The 22000-nt window shown below is 36.6% G+C and overlaps 1 protein-coding gene and 1 non-coding gene across 2 annotated transcripts in view; both read left to right on the forward strand.

Moving 5' to 3' along the window:
* NEGR1 (neuronal growth regulator 1) overlaps positions 1–22000 on the forward strand; it is a 965094-nt gene that overhangs the window by 736679 nt on the left and 206415 nt on the right. Inside the window, exon 5 of the mRNA XM_065928428.1 lies at positions 8540–8660. Within this exon, the coding sequence (XP_065784500.1) occupies positions 8540–8660 (121 nt within the window). The remainder of the gene's footprint in view (positions 1–8539; positions 8661–22000) is intronic.
* Positions 21178–21250, forward strand: TRNAC-GCA (transfer RNA cysteine (anticodon GCA)). Its single transcript has one exon. It is a non-coding gene; the product is annotated as a tRNA-Cys (tRNA).

A 22000-nucleotide genomic window follows, 5' to 3' on the forward strand; every position in this document is an offset into this window, starting at 1 on the left:
CTTGCTCAGTGTACCCAAATCAATCACATACAGCTATAAATCACCATTACTGACAACAGAGAAGAGAGCAAATCATGAATAAAGTCTAAAGAAAGAAAGTTTGGTGAACAGCTAGGAAAACAGTGAACCATTTAATTCCTATTGATACAGCTGGTGGCCCAATAAATCTCAGACATATTTTACAGTGGATGCATCACTGGAGTGAGCATTGCTGACTACAAGGGGAGAGCTACTTCAAGCTATAATTTCAGTAGTGCTGACCCTTGCCAAAGCATGATATGAATGAATTCTGCCTAATCACGAGCAAACTCCTCATTATATAACCCTTTCTTTCCTGTTCTTTTATCTACTTCTTCATGAGTCACAAATAACATAACTGTCCATCCTTAAATGGTTTCTCACAGATGCACATTCATAATCAACACTATATCAGATCATTTACACCACAATATATGTAACTAATTAAAAATTAAGTATATTTAACTGCCTTAAAATGTTTAAATGTTATAATAGAGTTAAATCTTGAGATTAGAAAAATAATCTCTTATGTTGTAATTTCAAACAATGCACAGATTTTTGGAGGGAGTGTAGGGGACCAGTTCTAGACCTTCATCAGTGCCCCTTAAATCTGACTTAATACACAGTTATGTATCTTAGTTCTGAATTTTTAAATAAAATATTTTACTTTTTACACATCTGTGTGAACATAAGGGAATTAGAGATCACAGCTTAATACATTGTCATAATGAATATTAAATACTGAAGTTTAGTTTACATGGAAAATTATTATCATTGTCATTCTTTTGAAAGAAACAATGATCTCATCATTTGCTTAACTGAATTAGTATATTGATCTTGTATATGCCGTAACACATGACATACCGCCACAATTGCACATCTTTCTAGAAGGGACACCTATGTGTTCCATGCACTTTTGATGTTCTGTCACATTGTTGAATCAAGCCTCTTACTTCTTGGTCCATGAGACAGGAGACTACGTCTACTATAAATATGTTAACAAAGAATTTGCCCTTGGGAGAAGGAAATGGCAGTCCACTCCAGTGTTCTTGCCTGGAGAATCCCAGGGATGGCAGAGCCTGATGGGCTGCCATCTATGGGGTAGCACAGAGTCAGACACAACTGAAGCAACTTAGCAGCAGCAACAGCAGCAGCAACAACTACAGTAAAAAATAAATAAATAAATAAACAAAAAGCAAGATATTGATGGACTTCTGGAGAGTAAACTTGATGTACAAGTTTATCTTTGAATTAATCATATGCTTGCTGTACCAAGACAGTGATTTTTAAAAAAGGAAAACTCAGTTTCCTTTCTACCCATATCTGATTTATCACAATTCTGTGCTCTTAAAGGGAATACAGCTGTGATACCCTATTCATTTGCAATAATTCCTGTTTAATAATAGACAGGTTTTATTGACTTCTAACTCAGCACAGAGCATTATAAGCATGTTCCATGGAGTGTTTTACATTGCCTATACAGCAATCCTATGAGGTAGGGACTATTTACTTTTCAGATGCAAAAACTGGAGTTTAGAAGGATTAACTAACTCAGTTGGTGAATATTAAAACAACTTTCGCTTGACAAAAAGTGGTGTCATTTATGAAGACAAAGTGGGCCTCTTTATTAATAATACAATATGTTGCCACCGTGTAAATGCTTAAGGTCCTGAGGAAGCAGGAAACACCTTACACATTGGATTATTTTCATTCTCTGTGAGAGCTTACCAGAGGTGTAATTCAATGTGAAAATTCTTTATGCCATGAGTCATGAAGACTATGTCTATATTACAGTATTTTGATTTTTTAAAAATCCAATTAGATAAATATTTAAAAATTTTCTCTTCGTAATAACATGGAGTTCTTAGCTTTCTTTAAAATCAAGTTAGTCATTGAAATAAGGATATGGGTACTTCATTGAAAGGGTTTATTGACCTTGTGATGCATTTCTGTGAGATCTATGGAAACCTTAGAAAGATTTTCAGGTTTCCTACCCTGAGTTGCATCTTATCTTCAGGAAAGAAAGTCTTCAACTATCATCATCCTCATTTGTAGCAGTAGTATATTGAGCAAGCACATCTTTCACATCATGTGTTCTCTGGTAGATGCTAGAAACCTTATTTTATTTTTCTCAGAAACTGTCCATTTGACCAAGTTTGCCATAGTGTAGCTGACAAAGTTCAGAATCTAGACCAAGGTCAACATGCTTATTTACCACAGTGTTTTCCTATGTAGCTCCTCTAGGATGGATTTCTTCATGATTTACTTCTTATTACTACCCCTCACTCTTCTCTATTGTTTTAATTATTTATCATGGCACCTTTATCATTGTCCTTCATTTTGAGGAGGCAGGGTGGTGATCAAATGCCTTTGAAGTTCTAAAGTTTCACTGTAGCTAACTCACTTCACTAAGGCTATTAAAGTAACTCTCTGATTCACTCATTTTTTATAATAAGATTTTGTACAAAACCAAACTTCCCAACCAGGATGACAAGAGAGGAAGAAGGTCTTTGTGGCTATTGTCATATAACTAAGAAAGCCTGAATCTTGATTAGGCTTGTTGGGTGCCAAGTGCAGAGGTTCTGTTGCTTGCACCTGCAGAGCCTGGAGTTTGGGTAAAGAACCTTTAATTATCTTCATCCTGAAATGACTGGCTAAACAATGACAGGAAATATCCCACTGAGTAAATGAGAAGGGAAGACTCCTTTTCTATGAGCATCTAATCACACAGGTGTTAAATACCCCTTCTTGACCCTTTCACTGCTGGTCTTCCAGAACATCTGTTCTTTGCTGTTCCCTGCATTTGTCTAATAACATTCATCTGAAACTGATTTTTTTGTCCCCTATACAATTGCTTCAATTTATCGCCATATACAATTTGATACAAGGGTAGGATGCCTAATTTCAGAATTGCAAAGGAATCAGTCTATTCCAGAGGATGTCACTGTACTCATGAATTCGAGGAATTCAAGTAATCACCTTCTTTGCCGCTGTGGTGTAATTAAAAGTTACATTTGACTAGAACAGCAGCAACAACAAAAAGATCTCCATAGAAAGAAAAAAAAAAACAGTTCCAGAAATAAAAATGCTTGTATATGCACATGTTTACACTCCTACTCCTACTTCTATTCCAGGACCAAAATTCACATAACAAAATGGTGTGATGGGGAAAGAAATAAGCTCTGGGAGCAACTATTCAGGTTTTATCATTTGATTGTCTTTTCTAGGAAGAGCCCAAGATGATTTCCTAAAACATGGAATATTTCAGAGGAAACTGAATGCTTTGTACAACTTTACCCAGCACACATAAAATTCACTGTTATAGCTCCAGTTCGAGATGTAATTAGCCATAATTGTTGTAAGGTATATATTTCTGGCCAAAAAAAAAAAAAAAAAAATGGCCATATTCTTCTGATGGAAATAAATACATAAAACTCATCAGTACCTTATAGCTCATGAGCATGCAGAAGTTAAAGCAGTGATGACCGTTGACTTGAAAAGTCATGTATCACATAACAGAAGATGTGGAATAGACCTTAGACATATACTTCTCCAACGGTCCAAAATATCCAGAATATGCCCCACAAAATATTTGGCCCTCAAGAACTCAGTATAAAATGCTCTGTAATTCTGTGGTCTCATAAATTTGGAAAAGCTCCATACTGTGAGATTCACAAGGAATACATGAACATCACAGTCTCTGAGATATGCTCTAGAAAAGAAAACTACTGGGTTTGATTAGACATTTCGGTGGCCACAGAACTCTTATTTATACAAAGCAATAGTAATCAGAATGGTGCAAACTCGGAATTTCACTGAACATGTCTTCTCACTGCCAGTTAACTAAAATGAGTTGACTCAAGTCCAATGTGACCAATGATCTATTTAATTAAATTTTCTCTCAATTCCTGCCTTTTCTATAGCTTGGCCAATGATTTTCTCATCATCCTAAAGATTACTACAACAGGCTTCTAGCCATTCTGCCAGTTTCCTCTCCTGCCTCTCTGCAGACCATGTTCCACACAGTGGCCAAAAATCTGTATAAAATGTTAATCAACTCATGTCATACATCTGCTCAAAATCTCCACAACCTCATCTTAGAATAAAATTCAAAGCCTTTACCATCAGCTACCAGACCCTCCGAATTTGAGTTCCAGCTGCCTATCCAACCTTCTCTTCTGGATTCTTCTGCTCACTTAATCTGCTCAAGTCACATTGACTGTTTTGCTGCTCCTCAAACCTGTTAAGCATGTTTCTACCTCGGTGATTTCCCCTCAGGGTCTTTGAGTTTTCTTCTTTTATTTTAATAATTTTCTATAGAAAATCACACGATTTTTTCCTCACATCGTTTAATACTCTGCTCAAATTCTCTGCCTTATCAATAAGTAGCTCTGTAACTCCACCACATAAAATAACCCACCTTGCATTCCTTTTTCTTTCATCTTGCTCAATTTCCATCTTAGTTTGTATCACTCCCTTACTGTTTATTTATTTACTGTTTGCACATTCATGTACATGTATGCATACATACAAACTCAAGAATCTTAGTCTTATGAGACCAGGGATGTTATGTTTTTTATTAATGTAGTCTTCAGTAAAAAGTACCTGTTGAGTTGATGAAAGAATGAAGAATAAATAAAGGGATGGATCTACTTCCTCTTGTATAGTCATTTTCAAAAAAGGCAGAATAATATGCATAAGGGTTCATTCATGTCCCAAAGAAAAATCAGTACAGTTTTCAAGTTCAAGCTTATAATTTTAGTCTCAAAATGAAATGTATTTGAGACTTCCCTTTCCATATTGATTACTTACACCCCATGGCCCTTTAATTCTCTAACACATAAAACACTCTGAGGACCTTTTCTTACTCACAGTGTTAATTCCTATTTCATTCTTTATCTAGGCTTCCATATGTCATATTAGTATCTTTCTGCTTTTCAGTGTCCATTTCAGCACCCATGAACCCTCTAGACAACATGATTGCGTCCCTTTAACTTGTATGTTTACCAAATGTTGAACCATATGCACATTGTACTGCATAAAAGGCTTTTAATGACAAATTAGATTTTTATTTAGGTTCATTATGCCTGGGTTTTCAGGCTATGTTCTGGATTTCATGGTTTTGTTTGTAATGAGTCATGGCCCCCTTGACAGACAAGGGAGTAATTAAACTAGCTAGGTTTTCAATAGAAACTTGTGATAGATCTCCTGTTGCATATGTTATTTCATCTTCAATAATAGTTGGATATCATAAAAGATTATGGCCTCATAGTGTGACAGAGAGAGAAATACATGAAAGTCTGTGAGAACACAGTGAAAATATAATCTTACCTGTATCTCTTACAAGCAAAACAGTGTCATAATAATTGGCAATAAGTGAGTTTTTATTTGTAGATATCTTTTGTATTGTTGTTGCCTGATAAGGGGGGGGATGTGCATCTTTACCTAAACAAGTTAAAACTTATTAAATGGTTCTTCATGTTGAACTAGAAAGTATGTATGTGTTTGTATTTGTGTATATACAAATGTGCTATGTATATTCTTTCATTTTCTTATTCATACTTCTCAAAATTATTTTTCACCAAGTTATTAGCAAAACATCTATAAAAATGTTTCTTTGCAAATATCTTTCTAATTGAGCCTACTATTAAAATTAAAAATACCACAGAGAAATAGAGGGGCTATAAATTCAAAGTAAAGAATCACCCTTAACAGAAAATGATTAATCTGCTCAGGTATTTTTAAAAGGAAAGGCAATGTTTTGTTGGAAGAGTGTTTACAGTTTTTATATTCACTACATATTGAAAAATCTGTACCTTTTTATTGCTTTCTAAAGAAACTTAAAACATATCCAAGGTGCACACTTAGTTAAGTCTTTTGTCTGAATGAATTAGTATTTGCATATTCCAGGTTCCTGTTATATTGAACTTTTTTTCATCGTGTTATTTGAAATATGTACTATGCTAAATGTAGACTGGTAGAAAAGAAAATATTTATGGAAAAATAGAGGCATACAAAACTGGAAAAATAAAATAGGAAAAATCTAGATGACCTTGCAATTGGTGATGACTTTTTAGATACCAAAGGCATAATTCATGGAAAAAAATAGTTGATAAATTGATTAGAATTTTGGGCTCTGTGAATCACATTATCAAGATAATGAAAAGACAAGCCACAGACCGAGAAAAATACTTGCAAAAGATGCATCTGATAAGAGACTGTTATCCATAATATATAAGGAATACTTAAAACTCAATATAAATAGTATAAACAATTCAATTAAAAAATGGACCAAAGAAGATGTATAGATGACAAACAAGCACATGAAAATACACTTCACATTATGTCATTAGTAAAATGCGAATTAAAATAGAGATACCACTACAAACCTACTAGAATGAACAAAATCTGAAACACTAACTCCAAATGCTGATGAGAACATGGAAGAACAGGAATTCTCGTACATAGTAGGTAGGTATACGAACTTTGGAAGGCAGTTTGTAAGTTTCTTACAAAACTAAACATACTCTTATCCTATAATCTAACAGTTGTACCTCTTGGTATTTACCCAGAGAAGTAAAAAACTTACATCCACACAGAAAAATTGATGTTTAATGGCTTTCCATGTGATTGCCAATGGTTAAAGCAACCAAGAAATTCTTTAGCAGATGGATGGATAAATAAACTGTGGTACATACAGATAGTGAAATATTATTCCGTGCTAAAATGAAATGAAAAGACATGGAGGAAACTTAAATAAAGCATATTACTAAGTGAAAGAAGCCAATATCAAGCCAATATGAAACATATGAAACATGTTATATGACCCCAACTACATAACATTCTGAAAAAGGCAAAACTATTAATAAAATTAAAACATCAGTGATTGCCAGTAATGGGGGAGTAAAAATGAGTAAGCAGATTTAGGAGGATTTAAAAATAGGAGAATTTTAAAGGCAGTGAAAATATTTTAAATAAAATGGCTTATGGGTACAACTCCTAAACTCATCTACTTAACTTTTGAACCCATCTCAGTCAATGGGTATTTCTAACCTTCTACCTAAGGCAAACAAAATCACCCTCATTTTTTTTCCACATCTCTCAAAAAATCCTGTTGGTTCCAACTTCACAACATACCTCAAAGCCAGTAACTTTCCACTACCTCAGGTGCTATCACCGTAGTCTGAGCTGTGAACATCACTTGCCTTACTTACTGTAGCAGCTTTCATCCTGGCCTCATGATAATCTGTTCTCAACACAGCAGCCTGAGTGATGTGATACTTTTAAAAGAAAAGCCAGATTATGTCCCCCCTGTGTAGTAGTTCACCATCTCATTCAGGGTAGAAACCAAGTCCTTAAAATTGCCCTCAAGTTCCCATCTAATCTTCCATCCTTTGGCTCCATTTATTATTCAGGGTTCTCGCAGAAAAATAAAGCCAATATATATGTGCATATCTACATATACATGCATACACACAGACATATATACACATATGTATATGTTAGTCCCTCAGTCGTGTCTGTCTCTTTGTGACCCCATGGACTATAAGTCTGCCAGTCTCCTCTGTCCATGGAATTCTCCAGGCAAGAATTCTGGAGTGAGTAGCCATTCCCTTCTCCTATGCTACAATGAATATCTTTAAGCATCATTTTGTGCCAGACACTGTGCTTTGACCTCGGAATAAGCAGAGATAAATCAGATATTTATCCTGCCTTTAGGCAGCTGACAAGGAAGCCTGATGTATCCATCATTACAAGACACAAAGTGTATGTTATGAGAGATTTAGAGAAATTATTCTGAACAAAGGAGAGCTATTTCCTGCCAAAGCAACAAGGAAGAGTAAGGAGATGGTGACCCCAAAATTTGGGCCTTGAATCTGTGGAAATGGGGAAGAATAGCATTCCAGGTAGAAGGAAACACATTTTTAAAAGGCACTAACATGATAGGGCGTAAGGAAAAACATAGAATAGGAAGAGCTCAGACCTTGAGTCAACATGCCTGACATGAAATCCAAACTCTGCAGCTAAGTAGCTGTGTGACCTCAGACAAATTATTTAACCTCTCTGAGTTTCAGTTCTCACATTTGCAAAATGAGGATAATACCGTTTAGCTTAGAGCATTACTGTGAGGAAATTATGAACATAAAGCACGGAGCCACCATGACTGGCTCCCAGCCGTCACTCAGGGAATGAGAGTTATTATTAAAGTGTAGTCTGACTGGAGTACAGATGAAGTGTTCCCCTCAACAATGCCATTTTTCCAATAGGAAGCAAGCCCAAAATGTATTGCATTTACTCTGCACTCCCTAGGAACATTTGTCTATTTGTCCAACGTGAAAAATGAAGCTGAAAATAACTGGTCTCATATGAGAAGCATAAAACACTGAAAATGTGATGCATTGGTCTATCAGGCATAAGATTGCTTTGAATATAGAAGGAATAAAAATATGTGTGCTATATTTCTGTTGAAGATTATCTTAACTAACCCGCCAGTTTCTTTCTTTCTTTGTTTCTTTTTCAGTTGCTCCTACAATTCAGGAAATTAAATCTGGCACCGTGGCCCCCGGACGCAGTGGATTGATAAGATGCGAAGGTGCAGGTGTGCCGCCTCCGGCCTTTGAATGGTACAAAGGGGAGAAGAAGTAAGGACTTTGTGATTATTACTCTGTTTCAAGCACTTTGAGCTAATGGGTTTGTGTTTCAGATATTTACTTTAAGCAGTTCCTTTATCTGGCTTGAATGATTCTTAGCAGCCTTCTCTGGGGCACAAAGAGGCCCCCGTGGGAGGGATGAGTAGCTAATAGCATCCAGAAGAAATGTCCACTTTGGTTTATATGATCTCAGAAATGCCAGCAAATTCCCCATCACTGATGCCTTTCATTTCTTCCCCTCCCTTCGGAGCCAGCACACCATTGCTCTTTCTGGAAACCATGTTTACTTGGGAAATAAACCAGCTCTTATAGGACTTGGGCCCAGCTTCCATGAGAGCACTCCAAAAGCAATCAGAGTTGCTGACTCTGCCTGGCTTCCTTGATCAGCCTAACCCTTTTACCTGCCTCCCTCTCCCTCAAGACACTTTAACATTTTGTTTTTACAGAATATGGCATTTCAGGTATTCTATCACTAAAGGGACTGTAGAGGGATAAATTGCATGGTTGAAGGACTAACGAAGGGAATTTTAGGGCTACTCTAACATCAGCTCTATGTGATTGTCCCCTTGAGGTGCTTCTGAAAGCCTTAGCAAGAGCTGTTGAACAAGAGAAGACAGGACTTAAGGACTTTCTCTTTACTTTCAACCAGTGGGCTCATTCAGACCTCTTCACCTGTTCTTATCAAGCCAACAAAGAAGAATGGGACCCCTGTGGATTAAATGGAAGATGTAATGGAAGATGTAATACAGAGGAGAGGATATCCTCTATTATATATATATGTATATAATGGCTTCAAAATTAAGGAGGGAATGTATTCTAGAAAATGTTAGTTGGGCCATATGAAATTTGCACTTTTTTTTCAGTCAAAAAGGCCAAATATTGGCAATCCCATACTGTTCAACATAAACGTATGGGGTTTATTAAGTGTCATGTCTCATAACTAATTACAGCTAAGCGTCTGAACAGAAAACAGGTGAAATCACATAAGAACTTAGATGTTGCCACATGGATGAAAATGGATGTGACATGAGTAGGTACTTTGTTTCTTAAACTGTAATCAAAAGAGGTTTTATGGAAAATATTCTCCTTTAACATCAGCCTTAACAATAAAACAATACAAGGTATCCCCATAACTATCTCATTTGTTTTGGATAGCTGATAGTGGATTCACCTAAAATTTTTTTGCAGTTATTTTATATGCAACCTCTTCTACAATTTGGGCTACTTAATTTCTAATTCTTTTTGCTAATTAATTAATGCTTTTATTAATTTGAAATCTTGGTGGCTTTTGGAAGCTCCCCTATATTTTGATATACCTAAAATTAGATAAACTCATCTGTGGTCACCCTCATCCCAACCCTACAAGACTATATATCTGGCAATATAACCTTCCTCAGATTTCCAGGTTAAGAAGTTTTCAGTTTGTGATGATCGGTAAACATCTAGAAGCATGGTTCTCAATCCTTTGAAAACTATGAAACCCTTTGTTCAAATATAATCCTATTTGAAAGCCCACTAAGTAGTATCTGTGAAAGTAGGGGTGAATGAAGTCTCAGTTCTATCTACTCAGAGCCCCCCTTCCATTAGGATGTCCTTATAAGTCCTTCCCCCATCCTTGGTTCTCCACAAAGCACACTTTTTAAAAAGTGGCTTAAATTATTTTACATATCTTTCAAATTCACTTTTGAAGCTGTGTCATGCCTTTCTGAAAGGTTAATGAGCAGGATTATTCTTAGTAGCACAAGTGAGAACTCCTTTGTTAAAGTCCATTTTATTTCTACTATTTTTTTTTTCTTTCTGTATCTCTCTCTTCCACTTTCCTAAATTCAGTGACCATTGTCAAAAAGACTACAACAATCCTCACCCCACTTGCTTGGCCTATACCAAAGACAGAAAAGAGCCAAGTGGTGTCTGCAGTCGTGGCTTCACTGTTTCCCCCTCCCCCCAAGTGGGGAGATGGACTATAACAGTTCAAAGGAGTTTAGAACCACTGCTAAAAAAAGTTGATTAATTCTCCCCAATCAGAGCCCTTCCCTAATACACTCATTCACAGAAAAAAATTTAGCAGCTGTGAAATCAAATGCACTTTCAAAGGCAAATACATATTCTATTTAAGAATGAAGTATACATTTATCATTTGTTAGAGTTGTATTTGAAGAAACATCCAAATTCTCAAATACCACTAGAATATATAAATCTATCTTCTCAAAATTACAAAAAAGCAAATTTGAATATATTTAGGGAGTGAGAGAAAGAAAACTTTTGCTTGTTGAATGATTGTTGTTACACTTATTAAGTGCATCTACCATGCTACCTTCAGGGTCCAGGATATTTTAAATATTTATTTTATCAAAATGAAAAGCTATCTATGTGATAAGCACATGCTGTTTAACATTAACCCATTTTATTTTCACAACAAACCTATAAGAAAGATAATATTTTTGTTGTTACTTTTTGCTGAAGAGAAATCAAAGCACAGTGTATTTATAAGTACTTTGCACAAGTCTATAGTTAATGACAGAGCTGGAATTTGAACTCAAGAAGTCTTGCAAATATTCAGACGGAGTTCATGGATTTAACCTCTATACTGTGACACCTAGTATGGTCATGGGACCTCAGGATCTATCAAAAATAATTTGAAATGTCAATGTTAAATGCCAAGATAAAGGCATTTCAGGTAACTTATCAGTTAGCAAAATAAGACTGCACATAGAAACACTCGCTTATACTTTCTCAACTGGTTTAGTCAAAGATACAGAAATAATGGAGTCAAGATAACTAGATAGAAAAGAAACAGATACAGCATGTTTTCAGGTTGTTTTCTTGACCTCAAGGTTGTTAACAGGAGCATGAGACTGTCAGAGGCTCTCTTGGAACAGAGCAGAGTTTTTACAAGATCTGGAGAAGCTTTATTTTCTTGGTTTTATTTCCTTTTATACTTGAGGCTTACAGAAAAATATTCAGAAATAACTTACTCTCTTCATATACTTTTGTGCGTACATGCTCAGCTGTGCCCAACTCTCTGCTACCCATAGCCCACCAGGCTCCTCTGTCCATGGAATTTTCCAGGCAAGAATACTGGGGTAGGTTGCATTTCCTACTTTAGGGGATCTTCCTGTCCCAGGAATCAAACTCGTGTCTCTGGCAGCTCCTGCATAGGCAGGTGGGTTCTCTGCCCCTGGCACCACCTGGAAAGCCCATGTACTTTAAGAGATGTTTATAAAAATTCATCTTGCTTAGGTCAAGATTTTCAAAGCCAGATTTTCATTCAGATAAATATGAGCAAATAAACACAAACAAATAGGAGGAAATACCTGATCGTCTCTAATCTTATCTTTGCCTATGGTTGTACCACATCCTGTAAAATCCTCTTCTGTGCACTGAGAAAATCTGCTTGAAAACTTAAAAAAAAAAAAAAAAAAAAAGACTCTGCAAAATTAAGCACAATTTAAAGACAAGAAAGAAACATTATCAAGGATACATTACTTCCCAGGACCTTAAAATTCTATCTCATTTATTCTTCAGACCTCTGTGAGGTATGATTTATTATCTTCAGTTTACTGATGACGAAACTGAAATGTAAGAAACTTAACTTGTCTAAGAGCACTCACATAAAAGAAGCTGTCAGGACACATTTTACACTTGTCAGCCTCTCAACCTATGTTCTGTCCTTTGTTTACATTCCCTTATTAGTTTTCTGTTGCTAAGTAACAAGCCAAAATTTAGCAACTTCAAACAGCAAGCTTTTGTTCTCTCAGTATATCTGGGTCAGGAATCCAGGAGCAGTTAGTGGGGTATGGCTCAGGGTCCCTCACTGGTTTCCATCAAATGTCACCTGGAGCTGATCCTCTGAAGGCCTGACTGGGGCTGGAGGATCAGCTTCTAAGACAGCTCACTCCCACGCCCCACAAACTGGTGCCTGTTATTGACAGGTTGTTTAGTCACTGTCTTGTCCAACTCTTGCAACCCCATGGACTGCAGCCCACCAGATTCCTCTGTTCATGGGATTTCCCAAGCAAGAATAATGGAATGGGTTGTCACTTCCTTCTCCAGGGAATCTTCCCAACCCGGGGATCAAACCCAAGTCTCCTGCCTTGGCAAGTGAATTCTTTACCACTGAGGCACCAGGGAAGCAACCATTCCTGGCAGAAGGTGTCTGTTCATCACTATATAGATCTCTAAATAGGGCTGCTTGACATCTTTATAACAAGACAGTTGACTTTCCCCAGAACTAGTGATTCAAGAGAACACCGTAGAAGCTGTTCATGACCTAGTCTGAGAAGTCTCTGTCATTTCTGCAATATATTATTGGTTATAAAAGGTGACCCTATTCAAAGAGGGAGAGATTACAGGGGAACATAACTATTAAGAGGTGAGAACCATCAGATACCATCTTCAAAGATGTCTGTCACACTGTCTCCCTTATGAATGATGTAATTGTTTATACATTGGAAATATTAGCCATTTGACCTTTAGTTTATTGCACTGTTTAGGTAAGCATTATAGCAATGACTAAAGTTACATATTTGTTATGAAGATATTATTTCTTTGTATAAAGTAGTCCGGGCCTCCCAAGTGGTGCTAGTGGTAAGGAACCTGCCTGCTAATGCAGGAGACATAAAGGATGCGGATTTGATCCCTGAGTTGCTAAGATCCACTGCAGGAGGGCCCAACAACTCATTCCAGTATTCTTGCCTAGAGAATCCCATGGACAGAGGAGCCTGAGGGTTACAGTGCATGGGGTCACGAAGAGTTGGACATGACTAAAGTGACTTAGCACACATAAAATGGTCATTTTGTTAACACTGTAGTCACTTTCAGCATACCTGGCAGGAACAATTCTAGTCGGCTAAATTTTACTCTATTAAGTGTTGGGAGAAATAGAGTTCAGGCTTTGATTATACATAGAACTAAAAATTTAAACTTTTTTAAACTAATTTATTATAGTTGGAGGCTAAATACTTTGCAATATTGTGGTGGTTTTTGCAGAGAAGATTGATAAGAAGAAACACACTCCTTATCTGTAGTGAAAGGACACTTTAAGTTAAGTAAATAATGTTTTTGATGATATGAAATTAAGTTAATCTATGGCTTGAGAATAGTACATTCACTTAGGATTAAGACTAAAAACATAAACTAAATTTTAATAGCCTAAGATTTAAATAGGTTACAAAAACAGATTTTATATCATTTTATGGAGATGATAATACCATCTTGACTTACATAAGAATTTTGTTATTTGTCTACTTATTTGGATTACCTCCTATTGATTTTTAGCCATCCTCAAATCCAGGCCCGCAATTTAGAAAGACTTGCCTTCTTATTTTGTATGAAAAGTTTAACTGCTCCAGTGTTTTAGAATGATGCATGCTTTATTCACTGCCTATTTTTAAGCAATGTCCCATGTGGCTATGCTTTTTAGAATTCTTTATTCTCAACAAGGTTTCTTTCCTAATAATCTATCATAATTTAAGATAAGGATACAAAAGTTACAAATAAGATAAATAAAAATTACATCCCTGAATGGAAAACAAATATGCAGTAAAAAATTAAAATGATCAATATATCTATTAAATAGCAAATGTGTAACTACAATTGAATATATTTGATGATGAGAACTTATAATATTTTGACTTTTTAAGCAATGGATATCAAATGTCTATGAATTTTTGCCATTCTTTACTACAAATATCCATGTCAGCATACCTCTCACTTCAGAATCTTGTAATTTGTTCAGCTCACACCACTACTTCAAAGGGAATATGATGAGCAGTACTTTATTGCCTGTTTTAAAGGATTTATTATCTATGTGCATAAAACATGCATGCACATGTTACACAATGTATTCACTTACCACTTAATGGATAGGAAAATGCCTAAAATCAGCCAGGTGGAGTATGCCGGGTTCACATTACACAGAAGTATGATGACCTTTTTCAATCAGGTAAGGTTTTCACTTTAGGGAATGATGATTTTTTTTTTTACTGTTGGCTTTACAGAGGTGAGGTGAACGTGAGAAATCATAATGAAGAGGAAAAGGATTCCTCTCCTTTTTCCTATTCTAGATTACTTACTACTGGATCACTTAGGCCAAAAATTTCATTTGAGTTATTCATTTTGATGAAGGAATATAAGAAGGATGGTCTTCTTCCTTTCTTTTATTTTCAAGGGAACCAGAAAAGTGAGATAAAATATTTCTCTGTGTCTTCATTGATCCTTTTTTTCTTTGCTGTTTTTCATGTAATTTGTGTGTGTCAAAGTTATGAATACATACATCACATTTGTATAACACTATGATTTTCAAGGACTTCCCCAGTGGCTCAGAGGTTAAAGCGTCTGCCTGCAATGCAGGAGACTTGGGTTCGATCCCTGAGTCAGGAAGATCCCCTGGAGAAGGAAATAGCAACCCACTCCAGTATTTTTGCCTGGAGAATTCCATGGAGGGAGGAGCCTGGTAGGCTACAGTCCATGGGGTCGCAAAGAGTCGGACACGACTTCACTTTTCACTTTTCACTTTCACTTTCATGATTTTCAAAGCATTTTGATATATGGTAATTTAACAAAAGAAGGACATTTTTGCATTTCACTTATGATAGAATCAACTCTTTAAGCTTTGGGTACTACTTGAGAGGCAGAAAAGGTAAAAGAAAGAGATAAATATATAATAGTAACAATTTAAATGGCATGGACTCGCTACTCCACTCAATATATGTTTCAGAAACACATGCAGTGGGAGACATATTCCTGCTACTCCTTCGATCAGTCTTCATTTCTATTTCCTCTGAGAGTGTGAGTATCTCTCTATTCTCAGTGAGATTTTCAGGTGGAAAATGTGTATATAATATAACATGGTTCTAAAACAAAAACCAGCTATTTCATCCAGTGCTCAACAATGGAGAATGATGTAAAACAGTATTTCACAACTGTTTTAGAATACATATCCCTATGAGTGAAATTTAAAACTTGGCAAAATTACCAAAATATGCACACTTATTTGTAAATTATGTACATGCATTTCTGAACTAGTGTATTGCATACATTAAATGAGCTAAAACAGATAAAATTTAAGAGATGAGATATAAATGAAGCTTAAATGGACATTTTATTATCTTTTTCTCATACTCTAAGAGATCACTGTACTCACCCTGAAGGGCTTGCCTTCCATTTTGGAGACTTTTGTGAAGTGTGTTAATTTAAAATAAGGAAGTTTATGGAATTGTCAGTGACAACCCATTCTTGCCTTAGAATTCCATGGACAAAGGAACCTGGAGGGCTACAGTCCATGGGGTCACAGAGAGTTGGACATAGCTGAGCGACTGAACGCACATGCAAGAACAGTTTTAATGGCATGCAACTTTTACCCTATATGCTGACTTTGAAGTCTTACATCACATATTATATAATCACTGCATATTATGTTACTCATTCTTTGCATAATTCTAACTAGATTATACCTAATAAAAATACAATCTCATAAAGGTAAAATGACTTGTGAAGGGAATTAAAGAATGGGAAGTAAAAATCTAATTTCAAGGAAAACTTGGAAGGTTGATGAATATATTTATGGCGTTTATATTGATGGTTTCACTTTATATTGAGGTTATCCAAACTCATTGAGTAGTATATATAAAATATGTAGAATTTTATATACATCGATTATACCTCAATAAAGTGACCTTAAAATCAAAACAACCACCCCCCTAATTTCCTGACTCTCATGTCAAGATATCCCTCTTCTAGATTTTATACCACAATTTGATTATTCAGAGGGGTCTAGAATTATAACTCTCCAGATACACACACACACACCCTGACCATCACCCCTCTTGTCCTCTCATTTGCAAGGCTGTTACTATGAGTCAGTCATTACATATTTTGATTTAAAAGAGTACTGAATCATCTATACAGGCCATAAATTTCATTACCACCCCACATTAAAAATGATCTTCTCTGCCTACCTGAGATTTTCTTTCTTTGCATCAGGCACTTATCTGTGAGGTAATTTGTGAAATCTGAAAAAGGAATAAGTTCCCACATTGAAAAAACTTGAATTTCTAATATTATCTCATTATTATGTATTTGCTTATTTTTATTAGTATATTAATTTCATTCTGATGATATTTCACTCCTTTTTACAACCAAAGTCTTATCAGTACAATTTCATCTCCCCTGTGATGACTTAGTCACTCAAGGCCAAGTTGATAAAGGGTAAATATCTGAAACAAATATTGGGATCTGGAGAGCACATGTCCGGGTAAGACATAAGGACATATTATATTGAAAACTTTGGGCCAGTCAAACAAGGTTGAAAGTGGACTAACTCTAGTTTGCATCTCCTGACTCGCAATTTGTGACCTGTCATAAAAATCACCAAAATGAAGTAAGTACCAAGAAAATCCTAAGAGAATCCTAAGTCAATTCCTTAAAAGTGCACAGCAACAGTCAATTCAACTCAAATCAGAGCATTAACAAATGCTTCCAGAGGGTGGGGAAGGTAGTTTTTGTGCTGGAAAACAAAGAATGACTAGAATTTCCAACTATTGAAAGGAGTTGAAAACAATCATAAGCAAGGAAAGAATACAGTCAATTCATATGAGCATTGTGTGGAGAGTTTGCTATGCCTCAGGATATAGGATGTGAAATCTGGTGTCTGTAATGGGAGGTAGGTTTAGGAAGGACCCTTAGGGCAAGACTTGAGGGATCTTAAATATCATAAGACATTTGGACTTGATTCCATAAGCCATTTGGGGCCTTTTCAAGAGTAGTAAAATGATCTACTACTCATCATCACAAAACATTTCTGGAATCAGTTGGGAAGAATGGATGGGAAAGATATAAAATATGGTTTGAACTGGGATATTGGTTGTGCAGTTTAAAAGCAAGAGAGAGAAAATGTAGTATTTGTGTATTTCAGTGTCTGATTAGATACAAGAAAAGGACAATTTGAAGCTAATTCCAAGTTTTCTGTCTCAATAACAAAGTTGAATGCTAAGGTATTAGCTGAGATTAGGAACAAAGGAATGGAGAAGGTAATGGCACCCCACTTCAGTACTCTTGCCTGGAATATCTCATGGATGGAGAAGCCTGGTAGGCTGCAGTCCATGGAGTCGCAAAGAGTCGGACATGACTGAGCGACTTCACTTTCACTTTTCACTTTTATGCATTGGAGAAGGAAATGGCAACCCACTCCAGTGTTCTTGCCTGGAGAATCCCAGGGATGGGGTCGCACAGAGTCGGACACGACTGAAGTGACTTAGCAGTAGCAGTAGGAACATAGGAAAAGATTTGGAAGAATTCTGAGTGCCGATTTTGCTTGGGAAGCATACTGAATGCAGGTGTTAATACTGGATACACGGCCCATGAGCAAGCAGGGTTTTGGTTGTGTTCTTAAAATGCATAGTGATGTTTCCAAAGTGAATACTTGGCCTTATCACTTTGTCCTGGAATCCTTCAGTGATTCCTGATTGACCCTAGAATAAAGTCCTAAGAGTCCAGCATGCATAGGAGACCTTCACGTTCGAGCCCCTGTTGACCTCTCTCGCTATGAATCTGGCCAATCTGCTGTCTCAAAATAGGGGTTTATCCATCCTGAAATATTCAATTACCAAACTGTGATATGATCTCTGACTTTCAAGCCTCTTCATATGTTGGCTGTTTTGCTTATAAGCCCCCCCCCCCCCCCCCCACACACACACCCTGGCTACCTTTGGCAGGTACCTCTGCCTTCCACTAGTCCTTTTGTCTTAATTCAGATGTCACCTTCTCTCAGAAAACTACCCTGAGACTTTTGTGCTAAAAGAGGAAACTCTCCAGATGTACTCCCATTTGCTCACCTCTATCAAAGTACTTTTTCAAAACTCTTACAGAATTCATTATTTATTTATTTGTGGCTGTTCTGTGTCTTTTTGTTGCCTGGGCTTTCTCCAGTTGAGGTGAGTCAGGGCTACTCACTAGTTGTGAGGCACAGGTTGCTCATTGCAGTGGCTTATTTTGTTGCAGAACATGGGCTTTAGGATGTGCAGACTTCAGTAGCTGCAGCATGTGGGCTCAGGAACTGCAGTCCTGGGCTCTAGAACATAGGCTCAAGAGTCATGGTACACAGACTTTGTTGCTCTGCGGCATGCGGGGTCTTCCTGGATCAGAGTTTGAACCTGTGTCTCCTGCACTGCCAGGTGGATTTGTTACCAGTGAGTCACCCAGGAAGCCTCCCTAAAATACTCTTTTAAACCATACTCAACCTTTTTACTTGCCCATCTCTCCTCCTAATATAATCTACCAGGGAGTAAGAGTTCTGGCGTGTTAACCATCATGCTCGCAACATCTAACAGGGTGTTTGTAACAAACTCTGTTGTGAGAATGAGTAGTGGCCTTTTCATAATGATAAAGTAGAGCCATTCTAGTCTTGATACATCTTCAAATTGATAAGAGACTACTCATAGAAATGTATCATCACCTTAGAGTGTGGAACACGGTAAACCCAATGTGTGATTACAGAAAGGAAGCTAGTTTCTGTTACTCGATTCTGATTTCCCAGGATTTCTTCTTGTCAACTCGGTCTCTGCAAAGTGGTTGTGTTGGTATATTGTAGGATGAAATTTGACATTAAAATCATAAGCACACTGATATTAGAAAAGCAGTTGAAGCAGAGAAGAGAAATCTAGACACAGGCCAGGCTGTCAGGGATACAAGACTCACTGCAGTCAGGGAAATATTGGCATCTGCACTGTAGCCTTTATTTATTTGGCATAGGGTTAAAAGGCAATATCATTCCCGTGCAAATCAAACTGTCACAAGTAAGGCAGCCCAAAGGTCTCTGATCTAAAATTATTAATTTCATTAAAATTGATGAAATAAACAAAACATACATTTTAAATAGCCTAATAAAGTCTAAAATCATTAAAATGTCCTAATATATTATAATAATATTAATTTATTCAAATATGCAGCTAAAGATAGAAACCCCTTGGGGCTAAGACAGTGATGCATGATATCCTCCAGTCTGTTCCTGGGAATAAATGATACATTGTTTTTGAGCCTTGAGTGCCAAGCAATACAGTAAACCAATAGGTTGCTATAGTAGCTTGTTCACATAAATTTTCATGTCTCTCTGGTTTCTAGCAGTTCCTCTCCTCCCTCTTTTTACTTTTTTTTATCTACCCTGCACATCTGTGAAAAGCCTAGATGAGGTTGTTAATGTGCATATAATTGATACTGAGTTTGGCATATCTTGAAATCATGATGCCATGATCCTTTCAGTCACTCTCCTAGATCTTTTCTTTAAAAATAATTTCCTGTGTGCTCAATGTTTAATATTTTTCTGCCATCTGAGAGGAAATGTATCTGTTCTAAGAAACAGACTCTATCACTGAACAATAATGACACCTATCATATATCCAGTGCTTACTATGTTTGATATATATGTGTATATATGTGTATAATATTACATTTTGTATGTTTAAAAATATCCTTTTATTAGCACTCTGAAATTGGCTTCGTTTTTCCCATTTCATAGATGAAAACCTAAGCACTAAAAAATGTAAAAACAGAATTCACTCAGTCAAGCACACACTTATTGTATAATTATTAAATGCCCAGCGCTCTGTTACATACTTAGAATATGATGAATAACAAAACCAGCCAGGATCCTCGCCTGAATGGAATTATACTCTAATGGGGAATGTGGAACACAATCAAAAGCCACCCAGATATATGAGAACTTACAAAGAGATGTATTTGATGTTATGATGATGATTTTATCAAGTCAGAGAGAACACAGTAACTTCAGAGCATCACTAAAATTCAGACTTTAGAGACAATTCTGGGCTTAAATATATTGCTTTCTTGTTAATCTTCTAGGTTCTGGGTTGTTGTTTTTTTTCTGTCAGTCTTGGTACAGCATGCATGTACACTATGGGGAGAGATTTACTACCACCCAAATATTTAGTGAAGCTAGTGGAAAAAAAACAAGCAATAATTGATATTCAAGAGGTATGTGTGTGTGAAGGAAGGTGACCTGAGGAGGGAGGTGAAAGCAGATTTCATGCTTCTCATCTTGGGCCCTTGAGTAGCCTGAAAGGCTGACTCCACTGGAGGCTGAAGACACCTGATGTAAGGGGTGGCCTTGCTGTGCATAATTAAGCCCACAATAGATAGTTAAGAGGCCTCTAGCTTATCTGAACTGCCAGAGAAATCACCGGACAGCTATCTGAACCAAACCCTACATTTTTGTTTGACTGTCTACCCTACTTGTTTCACCTCATGGATTGAACCTGGCTTTATTGGTATGAATGCCACATGAAAACTTGGTTATTTAGCACCATTAGTTTTATTCCTTGTTTTAACTTGATTTCCTTCAACAACCCATGATTTCTGACTTGTCTCTCCAAATTCAAATGCAATATCCTGATTTCCATCGGTGGTTTCAAAATATCAGTTGCTACTTTTGGAGGATACCAATAATCAGAAGACCCAGATTTTAATTTTGGTTCTACAACTTATCAAATGGGCTTCCCTGATAGCTCAGTTGGTAAAGAATCTGCCTGCAATGCAGAAGACCCAGGTTCAATTCCTGGGTCAGGAAGATCTACTGGAGAAGGGATAGGCTACCCACTCCAGTATTCTTGGACTTCCTTTATGGCTCAGCTGGTAAAGAATCCACCTGCAATTAGGTAGACCTGGGTTCGATCCTTGGGTTGGGAAGATCCCCTAGAGAAGGGAAGGGCTACCCACTCCAGGATTCTGGCCTGGAGAATTCCATGGACTGTATAGTCCATGGGGTCACAAAGAGTCAGACGTGACTGAGCAGCTTTCACTTTCACTTATCAAATGGTGGAAAATAAAATTATTTATTTTTTTCTAAATTGTTCTTTTTTGTCATCTGCAAAATAGGACTAATAATTCTTACCTCATAGGATGACTATGAAGATTTGTCGATCATACCTTTGAAAATGCCTAAATGTCAGTTTCCCACACTGTTAACACTAAAAGTTTTTGTATAATGTTGAAGTTTCTTAGATTAACTTCTGTCATAAATGTGTTGAGAATGGCTATTATTTTCCACATTCATAAACCATTCCTGCTCACACTGAAAAGACAGAAATAGTCATGAATTCAAAACCAGATATACATATTTAAGCTGAAACTTTAACATTGAAGGTGTCATTATAAGATGTGTTGTACAAGGACCCATATGCCATCTCAGTGTCATTTTCAGATTTTCAGATGTAGCTAAAACCCTTTAGATGCTACTAGTATTATATTTGTCTATTTCTCTTTGGTTCCTAAACCAGTGCCTCAAGCATAGGAGATAGTTAATAGTCATTTGATGACAA

The sequence above is a fragment of the Muntiacus reevesi genome, chromosome 1, assembly GCF_963930625.1.
Source record: "Muntiacus reevesi chromosome 1, mMunRee1.1, whole genome shotgun sequence".
Classification (NCBI taxonomy): domain Eukaryota; kingdom Metazoa; phylum Chordata; class Mammalia; order Artiodactyla; family Cervidae; genus Muntiacus; species Muntiacus reevesi.